Source organism: Saccopteryx leptura, chromosome 3 (genome assembly GCF_036850995.1).
Source record: "Saccopteryx leptura isolate mSacLep1 chromosome 3, mSacLep1_pri_phased_curated, whole genome shotgun sequence".
NCBI classification, from domain to species: domain Eukaryota; kingdom Metazoa; phylum Chordata; class Mammalia; order Chiroptera; family Emballonuridae; genus Saccopteryx; species Saccopteryx leptura.
In genome coordinates, this window is record NC_089505.1 from 307,317,960 (window position 1) to 307,336,400 (window position 18,441).

General features: G+C 37.4%; 1 protein-coding gene across 1 annotated transcript in view; it reads right to left on the reverse strand.

The window, feature by feature from the left end:
- PREX2 (phosphatidylinositol-3,4,5-trisphosphate dependent Rac exchange factor 2) overlaps positions 1–18,441 on the reverse strand; it is a 269,082-nt gene that overhangs the window by 49,396 nt on the left and 201,245 nt on the right. Inside the window, exons 35-36 of the mRNA XM_066378926.1 lie at positions 16,189–16,332; positions 8,312–8,426 (exon numbers count right to left, since the gene is read on the reverse strand). Coding sequence (XP_066235023.1) covers positions 8,312–8,426; positions 16,189–16,332 — 259 coding nt within the window. The remainder of the gene's footprint in view (positions 1–8,311; positions 8,427–16,188; positions 16,333–18,441) is intronic.

The following is an 18,441-nucleotide window of genomic DNA, read 5'->3' on the forward strand; positions in this document are numbered from 1 at the left end:
TGCCCTCCTATGTATTGAGCAAGGTAGATAAGTAAGTCCCAAGTCAAAAGAAAACAAATAAAATCCAAGAGGTTGTTAAGTTTTAAAGAAGAAAGTGATGAATTCTACCTGAGGCTATAATAACTGAAGGCTTCCTGCAGAAAGATAAATTTGAGTTGGGTCTTAAATAATTAAACTCTTTCATCAAATGAAAATGGAGCTGAAGCCCGCCCTGGATGACAGCTGGGTTCAAAGAAGCTGAGAAAGAACTGCTAGTAAAAGATGTACAGGTGGGCGTGCTGATTCTGTTCCCACGCCTGTGTCATGTCCATCTTTCTCCTGAATTCCAACCACCATACCACCTTACTAATTATCCTTCTTCCACAGGATTTTCATGTACGCTATTGTCTCTGCCAGAAAATACCCTCCACACCACACCTTCATCTCCCATTTCCTGTCCCTTAAACACTGTAACCTCAACTCCTCTTTCAGGACTCTGCATGAAGGTCACACTCCTCCAATCATCCATGCCTGGTACCTCCAACTATCTCCCCATCCTGCCCCCAATTCAGGTTGATTTCCTTCTTAGGCATATGCTCAGCAGCTCACACATTCTCTATGTTATTTTTCCACATATTGCTACATATTATAAGTAAAAAATATAGTTTAATGTTTATCATAACCCACTGGCAAAACTTTTCTTATAAGGTAGCAATCTTGTCTAGCGCGATGCCCCCAACGTGAAGCGTTGTCCCTGGTACTTGGTGGGCATACAGGATTGGTGGAATAAACATAAGTACTCAGTACTTCTTTTACTATCACATTGTGGGAAAATGTGGTATTTAATATAACTTATAATATGTATATGTTAGAGCCTTTACACATTTCACATAAAGGAAGGAAGTATAGAAAATGTTCAAGCATTATAAATGAATTCAAATTCGTTGTAAACTTAGTTATTTTCTCCTGCTATTGAAGAATCACTGCTCATATAAAACAAAACTTATAACTCAGAAAATTGTTGTTCCTAATCTGAAAACAGAAAGAAATTGAACATAAGCATTTAGTTTACAGCTTGTCTTAGAGCAACAGAAATATGATTGCATTTTAAGGTATAAAGAAACAGAATTTGCCTGTAAGACAAGCTAGAAAATAAATATAAAACTGCTATAAAAGAGCTAAATATGCATCTGGAATGTTTCCAGTTAAATTAAAAAGAAAGTCCATCATGTAGTAACTCTAAAGCCGCTGCTTTACTAAGAAAAACAATGGAAGGATAAAGGAATTATTTACATTCTAATTAATGGTCTTTCTTTCTCTCTGTCTCCTCTTATTCTCTTTTCCAGATTTTATTAAGTCCATACTCTTGTTGATTTAAGGTAGTTTCCACAGCTCCTCATCAATAGAACAACCGAGATTTCCTATTTTACAGTTGGGTTTGCTGTTTGCTCTCCAAACAAAGAATGAGAAACAATGTTTTGTGAGTTGAAGGCTCTAAGGGGGACGTGTGCCTGGGGCTGGAGATGAGGGCTGAGGTCCCCCTGGTCTTTATTTCCTCACTCTGGTAGCTGTCCTTAGAGACATAAAGTGACACCAAGTCCATGCTATCCTTCACATCTGTCTCGTGCCAGGAGGACACATGCACTGACATTTCCCCCCCTCAGAATAGAGAGAAATGACACATTTCATAGAGGCACTATCATGAGAATAGCCAAAACTTCCTGCCAGACATATTTCAGCTGAAAAAATTGCTCAAAACATATGGCTCTGAGATGGATATTTGTGGAGCATTTCTTGTGAACACAAAATCTCCATCAGCTTTCTACTTGTTATACAAAATATATTTCAGCTTTTTAAACACTTCCTTTTAAAGAAAAAGTGCCATTCGTATCCACAAAGCATACTTTAAGAGAATAGATGCTTTGAATAATTTCCTTGTTTTCCTTCTGTAAGGATGATGAATTTACATGTAGATACCCCAAATCGTAAGCTCTAATAAGTTTCCGTCTGAAGCTGTCACTTCACAAAAATAATAAATGACCCCAGTAACTTGCTTCCTTCTGATTTTTCTGCTTTATTTTACTGTTGACTTTATCATAAAAAATAGTATTTAAAATACAATCTAGAACCCTCAAATTGAAAGGAGTCCTTGAAGACAAGAAATACTGTTCACAGTTACATCACATTTTATCTCACTGGTCACCAGGCAGTGGTACTTTTGGCCAATACCCAGCACGCATTAAAATAAAAGGGTTTGGTAATGATAAAGTACATTTATGTAGGGCAGGAGCAAACAAGGCTAATGGGGATGATGGCTCATGTCCAGAGGGGATGAATAAAAAGGAAAGCCTGGGGAAGAGAAAGAGAATAGTTTGAGGATGGTGAAGGTAGGGACTAAAAATGCCCTCCCTCATGAGTTTTTTGGTTAGAATTTTTTAGTTAAACACTTTATATACTCTTATCTTAATAATCAAAGGAAAATCAATCAAGAACTCTATGTGCCTTGGAACAGGAAGATATATTTAGACATAGCTATCAACATTTCTGCTGGCTTACTGTTGTCCATGGAGGGTAACAACTACCCAAGGCTGTCTTCAGACCACCAGTGTTGGGGTTCTGAGGCAGGTGGCAAGGATGCCTCAGGTGTACTGCCTGGTCTGTATTTCCACAGAGACTGGGGAAAGAGTGGTCAGACCAGCCAGTTGCCCTCTACTTGCTGCATTTCTGCCTAGTGAGAACTTGAACCATTTTGAATATTATTTGCAATAGAAGTTAATAAAGTAAAAACTGTCCAATGGCTTCTACATTGCACCCTCCAATGGCCTACAGTCCTACATATCATACAACATGCATCATCTATCTCAATGTGCTACAATCCCTCTGGCATTCTTTGTCTTCCTCAAACATGAGAAGCTTACTCCCAAGGTCTGTACAGATCTCTTTACTGTTTGGGGAAAGTTCTTCCCCCAGACTGGCAAGGCTGTCTTCTTGTGATTCAGGCTTCTGTTCAAATACCACCTAATATTTAAATCATCCCTAACTACCCATGTTAAATGACCAACCTTGTAGTGTAGCAACTTGTTTTTAATTTTCTTCATTGTGTTTTTCACTATCTATAATACTTTATGGATTTATTTTTTCAGTTGTTGTCTTTCCCATTCTCATAAGAATGACAACTTCATGAACACTGAGTGCATGATTCAGTGAGGGTGCAGAATCAGAGCATCTGGGGACCTCTGATAATATCTGATGCCACACCTTAGCGACACAGAAATTCTTTTCAGTGTACAATGTTTACTCCATCCACTGAGATGGCCTAACTACCACAAAAAGTATAAACTTTAAAGAGAAAAAAAGTCTTTGATTTAAATTCATGTTTCACCATTTATTACCCAGTAAACTTGTACGTTTCTCTTAAAAAGGAAATATTAATATGGAACTTCCTGGCTAAATAAATAATCCATATTACTTACCTAACATTGTTACTGACTCTTAACTTGTTCTTAAAAGTTAGCAAGAATTATGGTTAACATTACTTTTTTCTGTTAAGTAGCAAATTATTTCCACCTATTATTTGCTGTTCTGGAAAAATTTTTAATAGGAATAGAATCCAATGTTTTTGCCTGTCAAACATCCTCACCCTGCACTCTTTACGACAGTCCATTGGTCCTCTGTGTTGCTCAACTCACCACAAGTGGGCACACGACTTGGCTCTGGCTAGTGACTCCTCAGGACTTCACTGGAGCCCTAGGACTACTGGGGGCGCTCTCTCTTCTTTGAATGCGACAGTGGCTCTTAGCACTAATCCTTATCCAAATGTGAAACAACATTGCCCCAAAATAATGAAGCCCACAGAGAGGTAAGTAGTACCAAGAGACAGAAGAGAAACAGTATCTTGAAAACCTGTAGCCCTGCATCCAGCTGAGCCTGAAGCAGCCCCAACCCCTGGACATACCAGTTATATGTATAAGCCAACACAGTATTTCATTTATGCAGTTTGAGTTTGGTTTCTGGAACTTGTAGTTTAGACAATATCTTCTAATAAAATAATAATTATTTACTTATTTATGTTTGTTTGTGGTATGGCTAAAGGAATAAAGGCTTATTCTGAGGTCTAATTAACAAATTAATATCCAGAATGAAATGGTTTTCAGTGGAAATGTTAAAAAGGGCTGTAGAAATATGAGGAACTAGCAACACCTCTGACTATTTTTTAAAGAGGGACAGTAAGAGCCCCTTTGAAGAAGGCTCCAAAACCCAAGAACAGATTGTCAAAGAGCAATTTTGGACTGTTTTTAGTTACAGGTAAAAGGAAGAATTAAGGAAGAAATTAACACCCTTATTCAAGAAATAAGCAGGAAGAGAAGGCATTATTGGAAGTAAAGAAGAAGGTGTCTCCTTTGTAAAAAATAAAAATCTAACATGCAGCAAGAAGAATAAACAGCAGATGATTCCTGACAAGGGCACCTAATTTATACTGAGGAGTCTATACTTCTAATGTATCTTTCCCTGTATTTTCTCCACAAAAGATACATTAAAATGTTTTCTTATAGGATAGCATGCAATTAATGCACATGCTGGTTTTCTTAATATAGAATCTTAAACATATTGTCATGTATGCTATATACAGATAGACATTATATTTGTGGGGGGTTTTTAGAGAAAAAAAGATACATAGGGGTAGAGTGTGAGTGCTATGCCACATCCCTTCCCTTTGCTAGTTACTCCAAAATAATCAGATACAATGAAAGATAAATTTATGAAGGGCTTCTTATGCAAATTACTTTGATGAACACAATAGAAAACACCAAGATAACCTTATTCCTCATCTCAGGTTATAAAAGAATAAATTTCACTTTTATGTGGATTCCAAAGAACAATATAATGAACATACAAAACAGAAACAGTCTCATACATAGATACAGAAAACAGACTGATGGTTGTCAGAGGGGAGAGGGATTGGGCGGCTGGGTGAGGAGGTGCAGGACCTGAGACACAGATTAGTATGTAGTTATAGAATAGTCGTGGGGATGTAAAGTACAGCATATAGTCAATAACACTGTGATAACCATGTATGGTGCCAGGTAGGTACTGGAAATATCAGGGGAACACGTTATAAAATAGATATTGTCTAAACACTATGCTGTACAATTGAAACTAATACAAAAGAATACTGAAAGTAAACTGTAATTGAAAGAATTAAAAAATATGTATAAACTACAAAAAAAAAAGATTAAAGACGGTGAGAAATCTGTACACATAATCTGTCTTCAGAGAGAAACAGTGAACTCTGTAACAGCCATAAATAAAGTAAAATCACAAACTGCAAGAGCAAGCTGCCATCCATTCAGCACAGGGCCGTGGTTCTGAAGTTTGAGTGCGCACGAGAACCAAGGGGCAGCCTCCACCGCGCAGACCGCAGGGCCGCCCACGAGAGTTTTAACAAGTGCGCAGCGACACTGATGCTGCCAGTCTGGGGTTCCTCCTCTGAGAACTCCCAGAACTAGGGAATTGGTTTCAATTCTAGCGGCACATTAGAATCTCCCAGGGCACTTCCAAAAAATCGAATGCCCACGCCTTATTCCCGCCCAGTAATCAAAGAAAACTGTTCTATGAAGGAGACTATACTAGAGCTAAACATTGACACATATGAATAGTAGTTTTATCAACAGAGGCGGGAGAAGCAGATGATCGTGAGAAGTCAAGGAAGAAGGAGAGCACAGGGCGTGATCAGAAACGAGGTGAGACAGCACAGCAGGTGCAGGGGCAGTGCGGAGAAATCTCGGGTCGAGTCACGAAAGACCTTGACCGCCATACCAAGCAGCTTGTGACTCCTCTGGAATCAATAGTAAATCAACACATGCTCTGGGCAAGAGACTGATGGTGAGATGCGGTTTAAAGTTACTATCTCGAAGCAAAATCCTGAGGAGCTAAAACAACACTAGTTCTTAGAGAAAGATTAGCTAGGTGCAATAGCAACGGTCTACTCTAGAACTATTCCCTCAAACAGGACTCCAGGGATATATTCTAAGGGCCTTTGTGTTCTACACAAGTGCTTTAATTTTGTGTCCTTATTTGAAAGATACCTTAAGAATATATTTTATCAGTTATGCAGGAGAAACTTTCATTTTGTGAAGACAGTACTCAGTGTTAAAATTGTCATAAGGTTGAACAAAATGGTTAAAAGTTCAGAATAAACATTTTTTCCTGTGAAAGGAGTCAGCATATCCCACACTTTTGAGACATAGTGATCTAGACAAAGTAGTGAAATTGGGGCAGCCTTGGAGACACAACAGTCATCAGGCCCTGCAACTACATTTTAGGAGGAAAAAATGAGAAGTCAAAAAGATATTGGGGGCTCTGAGGCTAGAGCTTCAGAGGATGATTAAATGCTGGAAAGAAGTTTAAAAACCTAGGAAAAGAGGCAGGTTTGTGTAGGTCTGGGTTAGGGAGACAAAGTATTTTTAGTAAAAGAAAGGCTACCTATTGGTCACAACCACAAGAACCAATCCCCACTTCATGTCAGGAATTTTATGAATTATCTTCACAGTTTATCCATATTGGGGACAAAACCAAAATAATGTCACAATAGTATTTTTGAGTTATTAGGGCTTAAGGTTGAAAAAAAAATATTTTCTTTAAAAAATAAAAACTGTAATCTGTTAGTAATTTTAAAAGGCAATCTGTTAGCAGAGTAACTTATAAGAGGGAAATGTGTATGCTAATAATTTGTTGAAAATCAAAGCTGCTAATTTATAACACTTATTGTGGTTAATTTTCTCTGCCATTGATCATTGTACCAGTGACATTATTTTTAGTGGGAAGAAAGTAAAATGCAAACATTAATATCATATGTATTTGAAACTAGATATTTTCCCCATTACCAAGTACATGTGTTATAATATCTTCCATGATAAACATCTCTGTGTGTGAAGGTGTCAACTGTTTAATGGTACATGAAGAAAACTATTCTACCCTTAATCCACGAGCCTTCTAGGGCAGTGGTCCCCAAGCCCTGGGCCGTGGACCGGTACCGGTCCATGGGCCATTTGGTACTGGTCCACAGAGAAAGAATAAATAACTTACATTATTTCCATTTTATTTATATTTAAGTCTGAACAATGTTTTATTTTTAAAAAATGACCAGATTCCCTCTGTTAACAGGGGTCCCCAAACTGCGGCCCCCTGAGGCCATTCATCCGGCCCCCACTGCACTTCCGGAAGGGGCACCTCTTTCATTGGTGGTCAGTGAGAGGAGCATATTGACCATCTCATTAGCCAAAAGCAGGCCCATAGTTCCCATTGAAATACTGGTCAGTTGGTTGATTTAAATTTACTTGTTCTTTATTTTAAATATTGTATTTGTTACCGTTTTGTTTTTTAGTTTAAAATAAGATATGTGCAGTGTGCATAGGGATTTTTTTATAGTTTTTTTTTATAGTCCGGCCCTCCAACAGTCTGAGGGACAGTGAACTGGCCCCCTGTGTAAAAAGTTTGGGGACCCCTGATCTAAGACTCACTCTTGACGCTTGTCTCGGTCACGTGATACATTTATCTGTCCCACCCTAAAGGTCGGTCCGTGAAAATATTTTCTGACATTAAACCGGTCCATGGCCCAAAAAAGGTTGGGGACCACTGTTCTAGGGGACACCACTGTACATCAATGCTTTTTCTCCAGGAAATGGTTTACTACTATAAATATTTAATCCCTTGATCTTCAACAGAAATTGAAACAAATGAGTCAGTCAAAGACAAATATCATATGATCTCACTTGGAATCTAATGAACAAAATAAACTTATGAACAAAATAGAAACAGAGCCATGGAAACATGGAACAGATGGACAGCTGTCAGAGGGGAGAGGGGTGGGGGACTGCATAAAAGAAGGTGAAGGGATTAACTAAAAAACATATACACATAACACATAGACATGGTCAACAGTGTGGTGACAGAGGGAAAGAGGATGGAGTTTTGGTGGAGGTGGGCAAAGCGGGAGGGCACAGAAAGAGACCTTGTTAGGGACAGAGGCACATGATGTGGTAGGAAGATGGTGGTTTGTTGAGTAGTACATTTGAAACCTCTATGGTTTTGCAAACCAATGTCGTTCCAATAAATTCAATTAAAAAAAAACAGCAGAAAAAGTTTCATTTTTTCTATTTTATTCTGACAAACAGTACCCATTAGAATATTTGAAATCCTAAATCCTAAATAGAGGACCTTATATCAAAAGAAATATCATGAATCAGCTAACATAATAATGTCAAAAACTCTTATTTTTCTGCTCCTGTCAAACTATAGAAACTTTAAAAAAAAAAATTGAATGATTACATACCTGAGCTTCTGGTTGTATTGTTTGACCTTTTCCAACGAGGCTGCATTTATTTGGGCCTGAAATTCCTCCACTGAAACATTGTCTCTGTAGTAATACCCTTCCATGCTCTCCAGTGCTGTGTAAACAAGTAAATGTCTGTGACTTTATGACTCAGTTTCTCCACATTTCCTGTAATCTTATTATTAGTAAATGTATTAAATAGCACCAATATGACCATGTATGTAAGAAACTATCTTTTACCAGACCAGCAATAAATAAAAATCATTCTTCTGCTCTCATAATAAATAGCAAACAGTTGTTGATTCTGTTAAGTAGGAAAAGGTAATTTCTCATTTAAACCATCTCCTATTTTATATATGTTCTTTGTGAAGCTAAACTCAAACTAATATATATTATTAATATACAAAGATATATATACATGTATAAACACATGCATATGTATGAGGCAGAACTATATATAAACATACATAAAAGCAAAACATATTGAACAATTGTTGCTCACCATGTTTATTCACATTCTCTTATAGCTGCAATTCAATTATGAAATATTAGTGCAATAAATAAGAAATATAAAGTAAAATCTTAAAATACTATCTTTACTACAATGGTCAGTAAATTTAGTTAAAAGGCCCTGGCCAATTGGCTCAGCAGTAGAGCATTGGCCTGGCATGTTGAAGTCCTGAGTTCAATTCCCAGTCAGGGCACACAGAAGAAGCGACCATCTGCTTCTCTACCCTACCTCCCATGCCCCCCTCTTCCCTTCCTGTAGCCATGGCTCATTCAAGCAAGTTGGCCCTGGTTACTGAGGATGGTACCATGGCCTCACCTCAGGTGCTAAAATAGCTTGGTTGCAGAGCAATGGAGTAATGACCCCAGATGGGCAGAACATCGCCCCACAGGGGGCTAGCCAGGTGTATCTTGGTTGAGGCTCATGCGGGATTCTGTCTCTCTGCCTCCCTGCCTCTCACTTAATATTAATAATAAAAAAAATTTAGTTAAAAAATGTCTTTCATTAATTTTAAAAGTCCTTTGATTAATATGGACTTTCTCCTTAACTACCATTTTTGGTTGAATGGCTCTTTTCTTTGTAACTTTATGCGGTGATATTTTTAACCTTTTGGAGAGCAAATTAACCACATAGAATTGCCCAGAAGTACAAGACTGCCTATGGAGAGATTGCCAACAAAAAGAATGGCATTGAAATGAACCTGGTCCAACATAAATGGTTTCTCCTAGCAGATGATTTCAAAATTGATTAAAAAATTAATCTTCTTTCAAAACTTCTAAATACAATAGTTTCTAAATGAAATAATAAGGATTCCTCATATTGACAAAAACTTATCACAATTTTGGGGGCAAAAAAAAAGAAAGTTGCTGCTAACTTTAGCTGTGTTGTATTTTCTGAACTGGTCAGATTTCTAGTGTGTTAAAGAAATGACAAAAATTTTAGAGGACTACTAAATTTGAAAATTTTTAAATGGAATTTTAGGCCAAAATTGAGAAAAGCATTTGTACAAAATTTGAGAGAAAGCCCACTCCATTTACTTGGATGTAGGAAATAAAATTTGTGAGCTTGTTTTGGTGATTATTTATTTGTTAATTCCTTAAGACCTTTGCATTAATTAGAGGATTTTCACTGGTTCAGCAAGTTTCTGGTTCTGAATACACATCAGAAATAAAAAGAAGTCTTCCTGAAAAATCAATCTACAAATACACATCATATTCACTTTCATTAACAGGATGTTTATTTGTGAAAAGCAAATATTACAGGAGGAATCTATCAACAGTCATGCTTCGATGTGGATTCCTCACACTAGTTGTAAAGCTAATAATGAGATCCCTTGCACTGGAGTAAAACCACCACTTCTGTTCCTTAGTAGCTGTATGACCTTGGGCATGTTCATTAATACCTGAGATCCTCAGGTTCCTCATTTGTGAAATGGAAAATAAGAGTACCTACTAATTATGGTTCTTGAAAAAGAACTGAGTTAACTAATAGTATTATGGAAGCCTATGACTACTCTTAATCATTTACTGCACGTGTTTTGTGTACTAGGCAACATGCCCAATGCCCTGTGGGCATTATCTAATTACCAAGACATATAGATTATGTACAGTGTGCTTAGCCAAACAGTAAATTTTGGGAATTGAGAGGAGGGTCTATACAAGGACACTTCAATTTGTGATGTAAGATCAGAAATACTGGAAAAACACTAGGAAGAAGCAAGGGTGGATGGAGTAGGGGAGATGGAAGGAAAAGAAGAAAACACCTGGGATCTAATTCTTACAAAAGTCTTGATAGCTTGCCTGACCAGGCGGTGGCGCAGTGAATAGAGCAATGGACTGGGACACGGAGGATCCAGGTTCGAAACCCTGAGGTCACTGGCTTAAGCTCAGGCTCATCTGGCTTGAGAGCTGGGTTGCTAGCTTGAGTGTGGGATCACAGACATGGCCCTATGGTCACTGGCTTAAAGCCCAAGGTCACTAGATTGAGGCTTGAGCCCCAAGGTTGCTGGCTTGAGCAATGGGTCACTCACTCCGCTGTAGCCCCCCTCTCCCCGGTCAAGGCACATAAGAGAAAGCAATCAATGAACAACTAAGGAATTGCAACTAAGAATTGATGCTTCTCATCTCTCTCTCTCCCTTCCTGCCTGTCTGTCCCTATCTGTCCCTATCTTTCCCTCTCTGTCTCTGTCTCTGTCACACACACACAAAAAAAGTCTTGATGGCTCAACTTTAAATGGAATGTCCAATCTTGCTCTAAAAGTTGGTTATAATATAAATACAAATTCATATTTTTGTTATATTTGACAATTTTTCCAAATTAACAACAGTTAAAATTTACAATTATGTAAAAACACTTTTTTAAAGAGAGTCTAATAATTTTGTCAAGAGTCTCAGCAAGATCTTATGGTACCTGTATGGTGTTGTGGGCAAATGAACAAAAAAAGATGAGTTCTATATTTAAAAAGGTAAACTTGGTATCACGAAGAAGAGGAAGAACCACATTCCCTATTTTAGGTTCATAGGTTGGGTATATATTGTTTTTAAAAGAAGAAAATAGAATGATGTTTTATCAAATCAGATTTCTATTCTCAGAAAAGTAGGTTAAATATATAATAATGTCCAAACTTTAAAATTTGGCCTCTCCTTAGCATTTTCTTGTCTGGTTACCTTAATTCTCATTCTATGAGACATCTTTATTTCAGAATTGTAGCCTCAAGAATAGATTTCTGTTGTTTTAACCCACTCAGTTTGTGGTCATTTATTGTGACATCCGTGGGAAACTAACACAAATTCAGTGCCAGTGCGTCACTTGAGAAACATGTGTTTTCCATTCCTGAAACTCTGTCTATGTGGGTGTAAAGGTCCTGATCCCCAAAGGGGCACTTTTTCCCTAGGAGACAAAGCAGGACTCCCACTGAACTATAAGCTGTTGTTACCACCTGGGCACTGAGGCTCCTTGTACCAAGGCACTAGCAGCCAAGAAGAGCAAAGAGCATCTTGGCAAGGCTAATAGACCCTGATCATCATAAGGAAATAGGATACTATAACATAATGAGGAATGTGTTTGGCATCCAGGTAATCAACTCAACTCCCTTTTGGTACTCCCTTGCCCATTTTTGATGGTGATTGGACACCTGCACAGACCTTGATCTGAGAAGAGCATAGTGACCAGGGGATCAGGCCCAGCAGGGATGAAGGTCTTTGTCATGTCATGGAGACCAGCAGATGTTCAGGTTGAGAACAAGGCTAATCTACAATGGACAGCTGAAGAGAAAAAATGATCTGCTGCAGCCAAGATCGGCTGTAGCAAAAGGACTAGAGCTTGTACCATTAACATGTTTCTTCTAAATTACCTCCCAGGAAGAGAGGCCCATCAGTCATGAAGGACATGCCTCCAATCCTAAAAAGGAATGGATCTGAGGGTGCGAGATGTGGACTATGCTCTAAACATTACCAAATCAGATTCCCTTTCAGAAATGATGGGCTTGTTGCCCAGCTGCTGTGACGGCCAGAAGACATCCTCAACTGTTAGCTCTCTAAGGCAGTGGTCCCCAACCCTCGGGCCAAGGACCAGTACCGGTCCGTGGGCTATTTGGTACCAGTCCACAGAGAAAGAATAAATAACTTACATTATTTCTGTTTTATTTATATTTAAGTCTGAACGATATTTTATTTTTAAAAAATGACCAGATTCCCTCTGTTACATCTGTCTAAAACTCACTCTTGATGCTTGTCTCGTAAGTTCGACAATTATATTTAAAAATACCACAGTTTTTACGCCGGTTGCATGATTTTATTTTGTGCATTTATCTGTCCCACCCTAAAGGCCGGTCCGTGAAAATATTTTCTGACATTAAACTGGTCCGTGGCCCAAAAAAGGTTGGGGACCACTGCTCTAAGGCATCTTCAGCCTTTGCTGGAAAACTTTATTAATCACATTTCCTTTGGGGGAGGCCCACATCCTAATGACCTAATAAAGCATACGTAAAAGGTCCAGCCCCCTTATACCAGCTCCCCAGAATATGTGTCAAACATTTGTAAAATGGGTTATTCTATTTAAACAAATATTAACTGGATAATTGTGCAGTGTTTCATAATCCCCACAGACCTGTGCTTTCTCATTCCCAGGGGACATTCAGAACCTCCTGGAATGCTGCTAAAATATACTGGTATTTGGGCCCCACATCCCCAAGATTCTTATGTAATTGGTTTGGTATGGGATCAGGCATTGGTATTTTCTTTTTCTTTTTAGTTCATTTTTAATTTATTGTGTTATTTTCTAAAACCTTCCATGGTGACTAATACACGGCCAGCATGATAATGAGCCAGTAAAAAGCAGGTGGAGAAGTGACCCTGAATAACCTCCTTTACTCCCATCTTTTTACTTCCTTTGTCTCAACTAAGGCTAGCCCAACAGGATTAATTCTCTGACCTGTAGGAAGCACTTATAGAAGATTGCTTTAGCATGATCTTCACTTTCAACCATTTTGGTAATGCGTTGTGCGGACTCTCCTGATGGTCTCTGTGGTCTTTATCTTAGACACCTGTATCACTTGTTTTGTCTTCCTGGAATCCTGTTCGGCAGCTCTGATTTTCAGCAATACATGTTCCCTCACATGTCCCATCTCTGCAGGGTGCCCCATCAAGGAGTGTACCCTCCTCTGTCCAAGGACTCATTCTGGCAAGAAAACTGGGAAGAAGGCATTTCCTTCACTTCCTGTTCTGTGTGTATAGGGTACCACACACAACTTTCAGAGGGCTGACTTTAATAAATTTCCCAGGAAATTGGCCAATTCATCTAATAGTTCTATGTTTTATTTGCTCGCAAAGACCTATCTATGCATGTACACACAAAACTAAATAAACGTTCATCCCAGAATAGGCTCCATTTGGAATCTCTTCCGCTTACTATTACTTTCTATTATGAGATGGTAATCTCCACTCAAACTAGGGCTGCTTTTATTGTGTTTCCCTACATCTGACGAGGACTGAGACTACTAATGTTTCCTCATGGGAGTTTTATCAATGCAGAGGAACTTCTGCAAGCTCTTTCTATAAACTACTTTATCAAGGATAGCTTTTTAATGGGACAAACTGTTTTTCCAGTCTTCTCTCCCTATCTGTGACTTCAACTGTAGAACTATTTTCCCAGTTGGTAATTCAATTCATTTATCATTTTACAGTGCTGGGTGAATACTAAAACTAACGTTTGCTGTAGTTTTTCTTTAAATTACATTTTAAAAGTGATATCGTACTTACTGAAATAATATATAGTTAGGGACTCTTTTTAAATTTGTTTTAGCCACAATTATAAAATAGAGGTGACTTGCAAAGTAATCTTTTTCCTATGTCATTTACTGCTGGGTAGGAATATTCAGCTATTTAAGGCTGCTATGTCTCACATGTAATAATTTTTTTTTTTTTAGAAAAGATGCTTAACACCATCTGTCATCTAAGTAATGATTTCAAAGACCTATTTTTTAAAAAGAGACAAATAAAGGAAGAGAAAGGAAGAGGCTTTAACTTCTTTTAACATTCTAGACCCACATCCCTCCCTCTCTTCTAAAACTACATCTCTGCAATGGCTTTTTTACATTGTAAGCTAAACTATTCACTTATAGGGCCAAAGGTCTATTTTTGCTCAGTTATTTTTTTTTAATTCCTTCTCATTACAGAAATTTGTATTAACTTTATGGGTCTTACTATAGTCCTCAAAAAAAGAAAAAAGTAAAGAAAAAGAGAGAGAGGAATGGAGGGAGGGAGGAAAGGAGGGAGGGAGGGAGGGAGGGAGGGAGGGAGGGAAGGAGGAAATACCTTCTAATAACTCCTAAGATCTTTTTTATTTTTTTAATTTTTCTGAAGTGAGAAGCTGCACGGGGTGTGGGGGTGGGGGTCAGACAGACAGACTCCTGCATGTGCCCGACCAGGATCTGCCTGAACGGGATCCACCTGGCATGCCCATAAGAGGGTGATGATCCACCCTTCTGGGGTATTGCTCCACTTCAACTGGAGCCATTCTAGTGCCTGAGGTAAAAGCCATGGAGCCATCCTCAGTGCCCGGTCAACTCTGCTCCCATGGAGCCTTGGCTATGAGACAGGAAGAGAAAAATAGAGAGAAAGGAGAGGGGGAAGGGTGAAAGAAGCAGATGGGCACTTCTCTTGTGTGCCCTGGCTGGGAATCAAACCCAGGACTTTCACACGCCGGGTCGATGCTCCACCACTGAGCCAACCAGCCAGGGCCTAAGGTCTTCTTTCCACTGAAATTTTCCTTTATTTAAATGTATTCTTGTCAAGAATCTGATCAGGGTGATCATTGCTTTTAAACAGTGGTAATTGAAGGAAAGGTAACTTATCTTTTACAATTAAAATAATATGCATTTGGTACAAGCAGAATTTTCACTTGGTAGTGAATTTAGATTTCATATGCCTGTCCTTCAGTTACAGAGGCAGATTTTATGCCTCTACTTTTCTCATTTTTATTAGACTATAAAAATTCCACAGCAAAACCAATGCAGACCTTGAAAACTCAAAAGAATAACTAAATGAAACACTCTGTGGTACCACTCAAAAAATTGATAGAATCTTGCGACTACAGGATGAATTTTTTTTTTAAAGGCATAGCCTAGCAGAAATGACACAAGAATCTGGACTTCTGATCTTTTCACAGCAGCATTTATGACCCCAAAAACAAAAAGGATCTTGGAAACCAGTTCATGGCACAAATTGTTTCACTCGTGTTAGTTTTCATTTTTTCTGTTGTAGTTGATACTCACTGCTCATTATCAAAAACATTATTTTTATTTATAAAAGGAATACATTTTTATTGATAAAATATACATAATATAGACAAACCCAAAGAATAAAATATCACCATTAATAACCCAATTATATTGAAAGCATTATACATACATAAGTATACATATACACACATAAGTATACATAGATAAGTGTATACATATCTACATGGATGACATAATTGAGACTATAATATAAATTCTTTTTCATAATCCTCACATATATTGTCACCCTTTTTCTATCTCATAATATATTTTTAATCATACAATTTTAATGGCTCTACCATCATTTATTTAAGCCAAATTAACTTATCTTTGTGTATTTCAACCATTTGTGTCTTGTTTCTCCATTATAAATAATGCTGTGATTTTCTCTTATAAATATTTAAACCATCTGTGATTCTTTCTTTAATAAACATTCCCAAAAGTAAATGTATTACCCAGGCAATATGCAGGAATTTTTCAATTAACAACAACAGAAAAAAACATGATGATGTTTACAATTAAATTCATTTTTAAAACTTGATTAAGATAAAACAATTTAGGTGTGTGAAATATAAAAAGGGAGCAGTTTACCTTGTGCAAAAAGAACAGTATGAATTTTAAACCCTCCTCCATTTTTCAACCGTTGAGGCAGCTGTTCAAAATGATAACTATCGATGTAGAAGTAAACTTTCAGAGCTTGCCGGCTTCCTTCCACTTGGTATGTCAGAGGAACATCTAAAATGATATTTCATGTTATAGTATTTCCAAAAATCAGGATATTGTTAATACATTTGTTGACCTTTAAGAAGAATCCTGAAAATGACCAGAAACTAAATATCTTAAAAGTATCCATGTTTATCAAGTTCAGGTTACATATACTTGCAGTGCTATTCAGGGAAAGACTATAAATCAGATTCTCATTAGCCAAAGCAATAGATTTATTACTGTAGTGTATATAAAATCCCGTAAGAGGAAACCTCGTTTCACTTTGACACACCAGATGTCTCACTTAACGAAATGAGAAATTAAGCTACATGTGGTTTGGAATCACATCTCCCAGGGCCACTGCTTCATTCATATTTTAGTCAAGATGACTCCATGGAGTACACTTCGTAAGCAATGTGCAAGGAACTGAGTACATGGCAGCCATTATCAAAATCAGCACGGGTTTTGCAAGTTCCACTCCCTGAGCCCCAGATCAAAACTAGATTATCTCTGTGGATGTCCAACAGTGATTAGAAATTATCCGTTCAACTTCTTTCAGCTTTTTTCAAATATCCTAAATTTAAATTACCAAAAGAAACCCCTAAAAATGAAAAAAAAACCAAACAAACCAGAAAACCAACCACCAACTAATTCTAAAAGGTAAAATACTGCACAATATTATCATAAATCCTCTTCATTTCATGCTACTTCATCATGACAAATAATGTCCACATAATTTAAAAAGAATGAATGTAGAATCTTTCTTAAAAGCTAGAATAGTCACATTAACCAGTTAAAAAACAAGGTCAAAATTTAATAGGCATTTGATATATGTCCTTGACTCAATATATCTTATTTCTAATCTGCTTCCTGAAATAAAACTGTTTATAAAAGTAGAGTCCAAGATTAAATACCATTAAAAACAGATTCCAAATTTCTTTTGAAATGTATGCAATTCTACTTATCAATAGAAGCATTGTTTTAACATCTACAAGTCTCTTTTATGCATATACTAATAATGCGTAGTTTTTCTTAAGGGAGACGAAGGATTTTGGTTTAGGAAAAAGAACAAATACATTTCTCAGGTAAAGAGTTGGACATTAACTACATTTTAATGATTGGGAAAATTCTTGTATTTGTTTCCTGATTCTAAAATTAAAAAAAAGATGCATGGACACCAAAGAAAATACATTTATATATTTTATTTTAAATATTGGTATCTTCAGCTCCCCTTTCATACACAGTCTTTCATATAAATTTAATTTTGTTATATCCCATCCCTTTACTCTTTGGCACCAATGTAGCCAATCATGGTATTATCAAGAAAATAATATTTCTGAAAGGAAAATATATGAAGGAAGCATTTGAGTTCCTATTATAGGACTAACAGAGAACAAATAAAGATGCTTTGCCAGAAATTAAGAAACTTAAACTGAAAATAATCAAGTATATCAAATATAAAATAAAATAAAAAACTGAGAATACTATGTAAAAAGAAAATGGAAACCCATTTCTCTCAAAGTGTTTGGTGTACCTGAAATGTGGAGCTGAAAATGGATGCCTTCTACTTGTAACTATGAAAAACAAACTTAATGATTAAAGCTACAAAAACATTATTGTATAAGGAAAAGGTTTCTGGTTCCATCTTACAGAGTGATTCATCCTCAAGGGAAGTTTCAGTGGCATGATCTCTCCTCTGGAAACATGGCCTTCATCATGGAATGGGCCAGAGAGTTTGAGAATAAGTCTTTGACTAAGAAGTTGTTAGTTCCCTTTGCCTGAATTGCTCTTCCCTTTCCCTCTGCAAGGTTGGATCTTTCCTGTCCTTTAGATTTCAGTTTAAATGCTACATCTACCAAGTCTCCTTTCCTCATGACCCCTAAAAGGGCCACCTCACCCTTGCTCTTCATGCCTTATTTATTTCCTGCACAAGATTATCATGTCCCAAATTGTCTTTGTTGTTGATTTCTTACTTGTTGTCTCCCAACTAGGCTGTGAGCTCCATGAATGCGGGGGCATGTGTATCTTACTCACTGTGGCATCCACAGCTCCCGACACTTACAGAGAGACTGGATGCTCATAAGTGTTCATTCCCCTAATAGATACTATAAAATTCCTGTACTATGAGTGAAAGGGGAA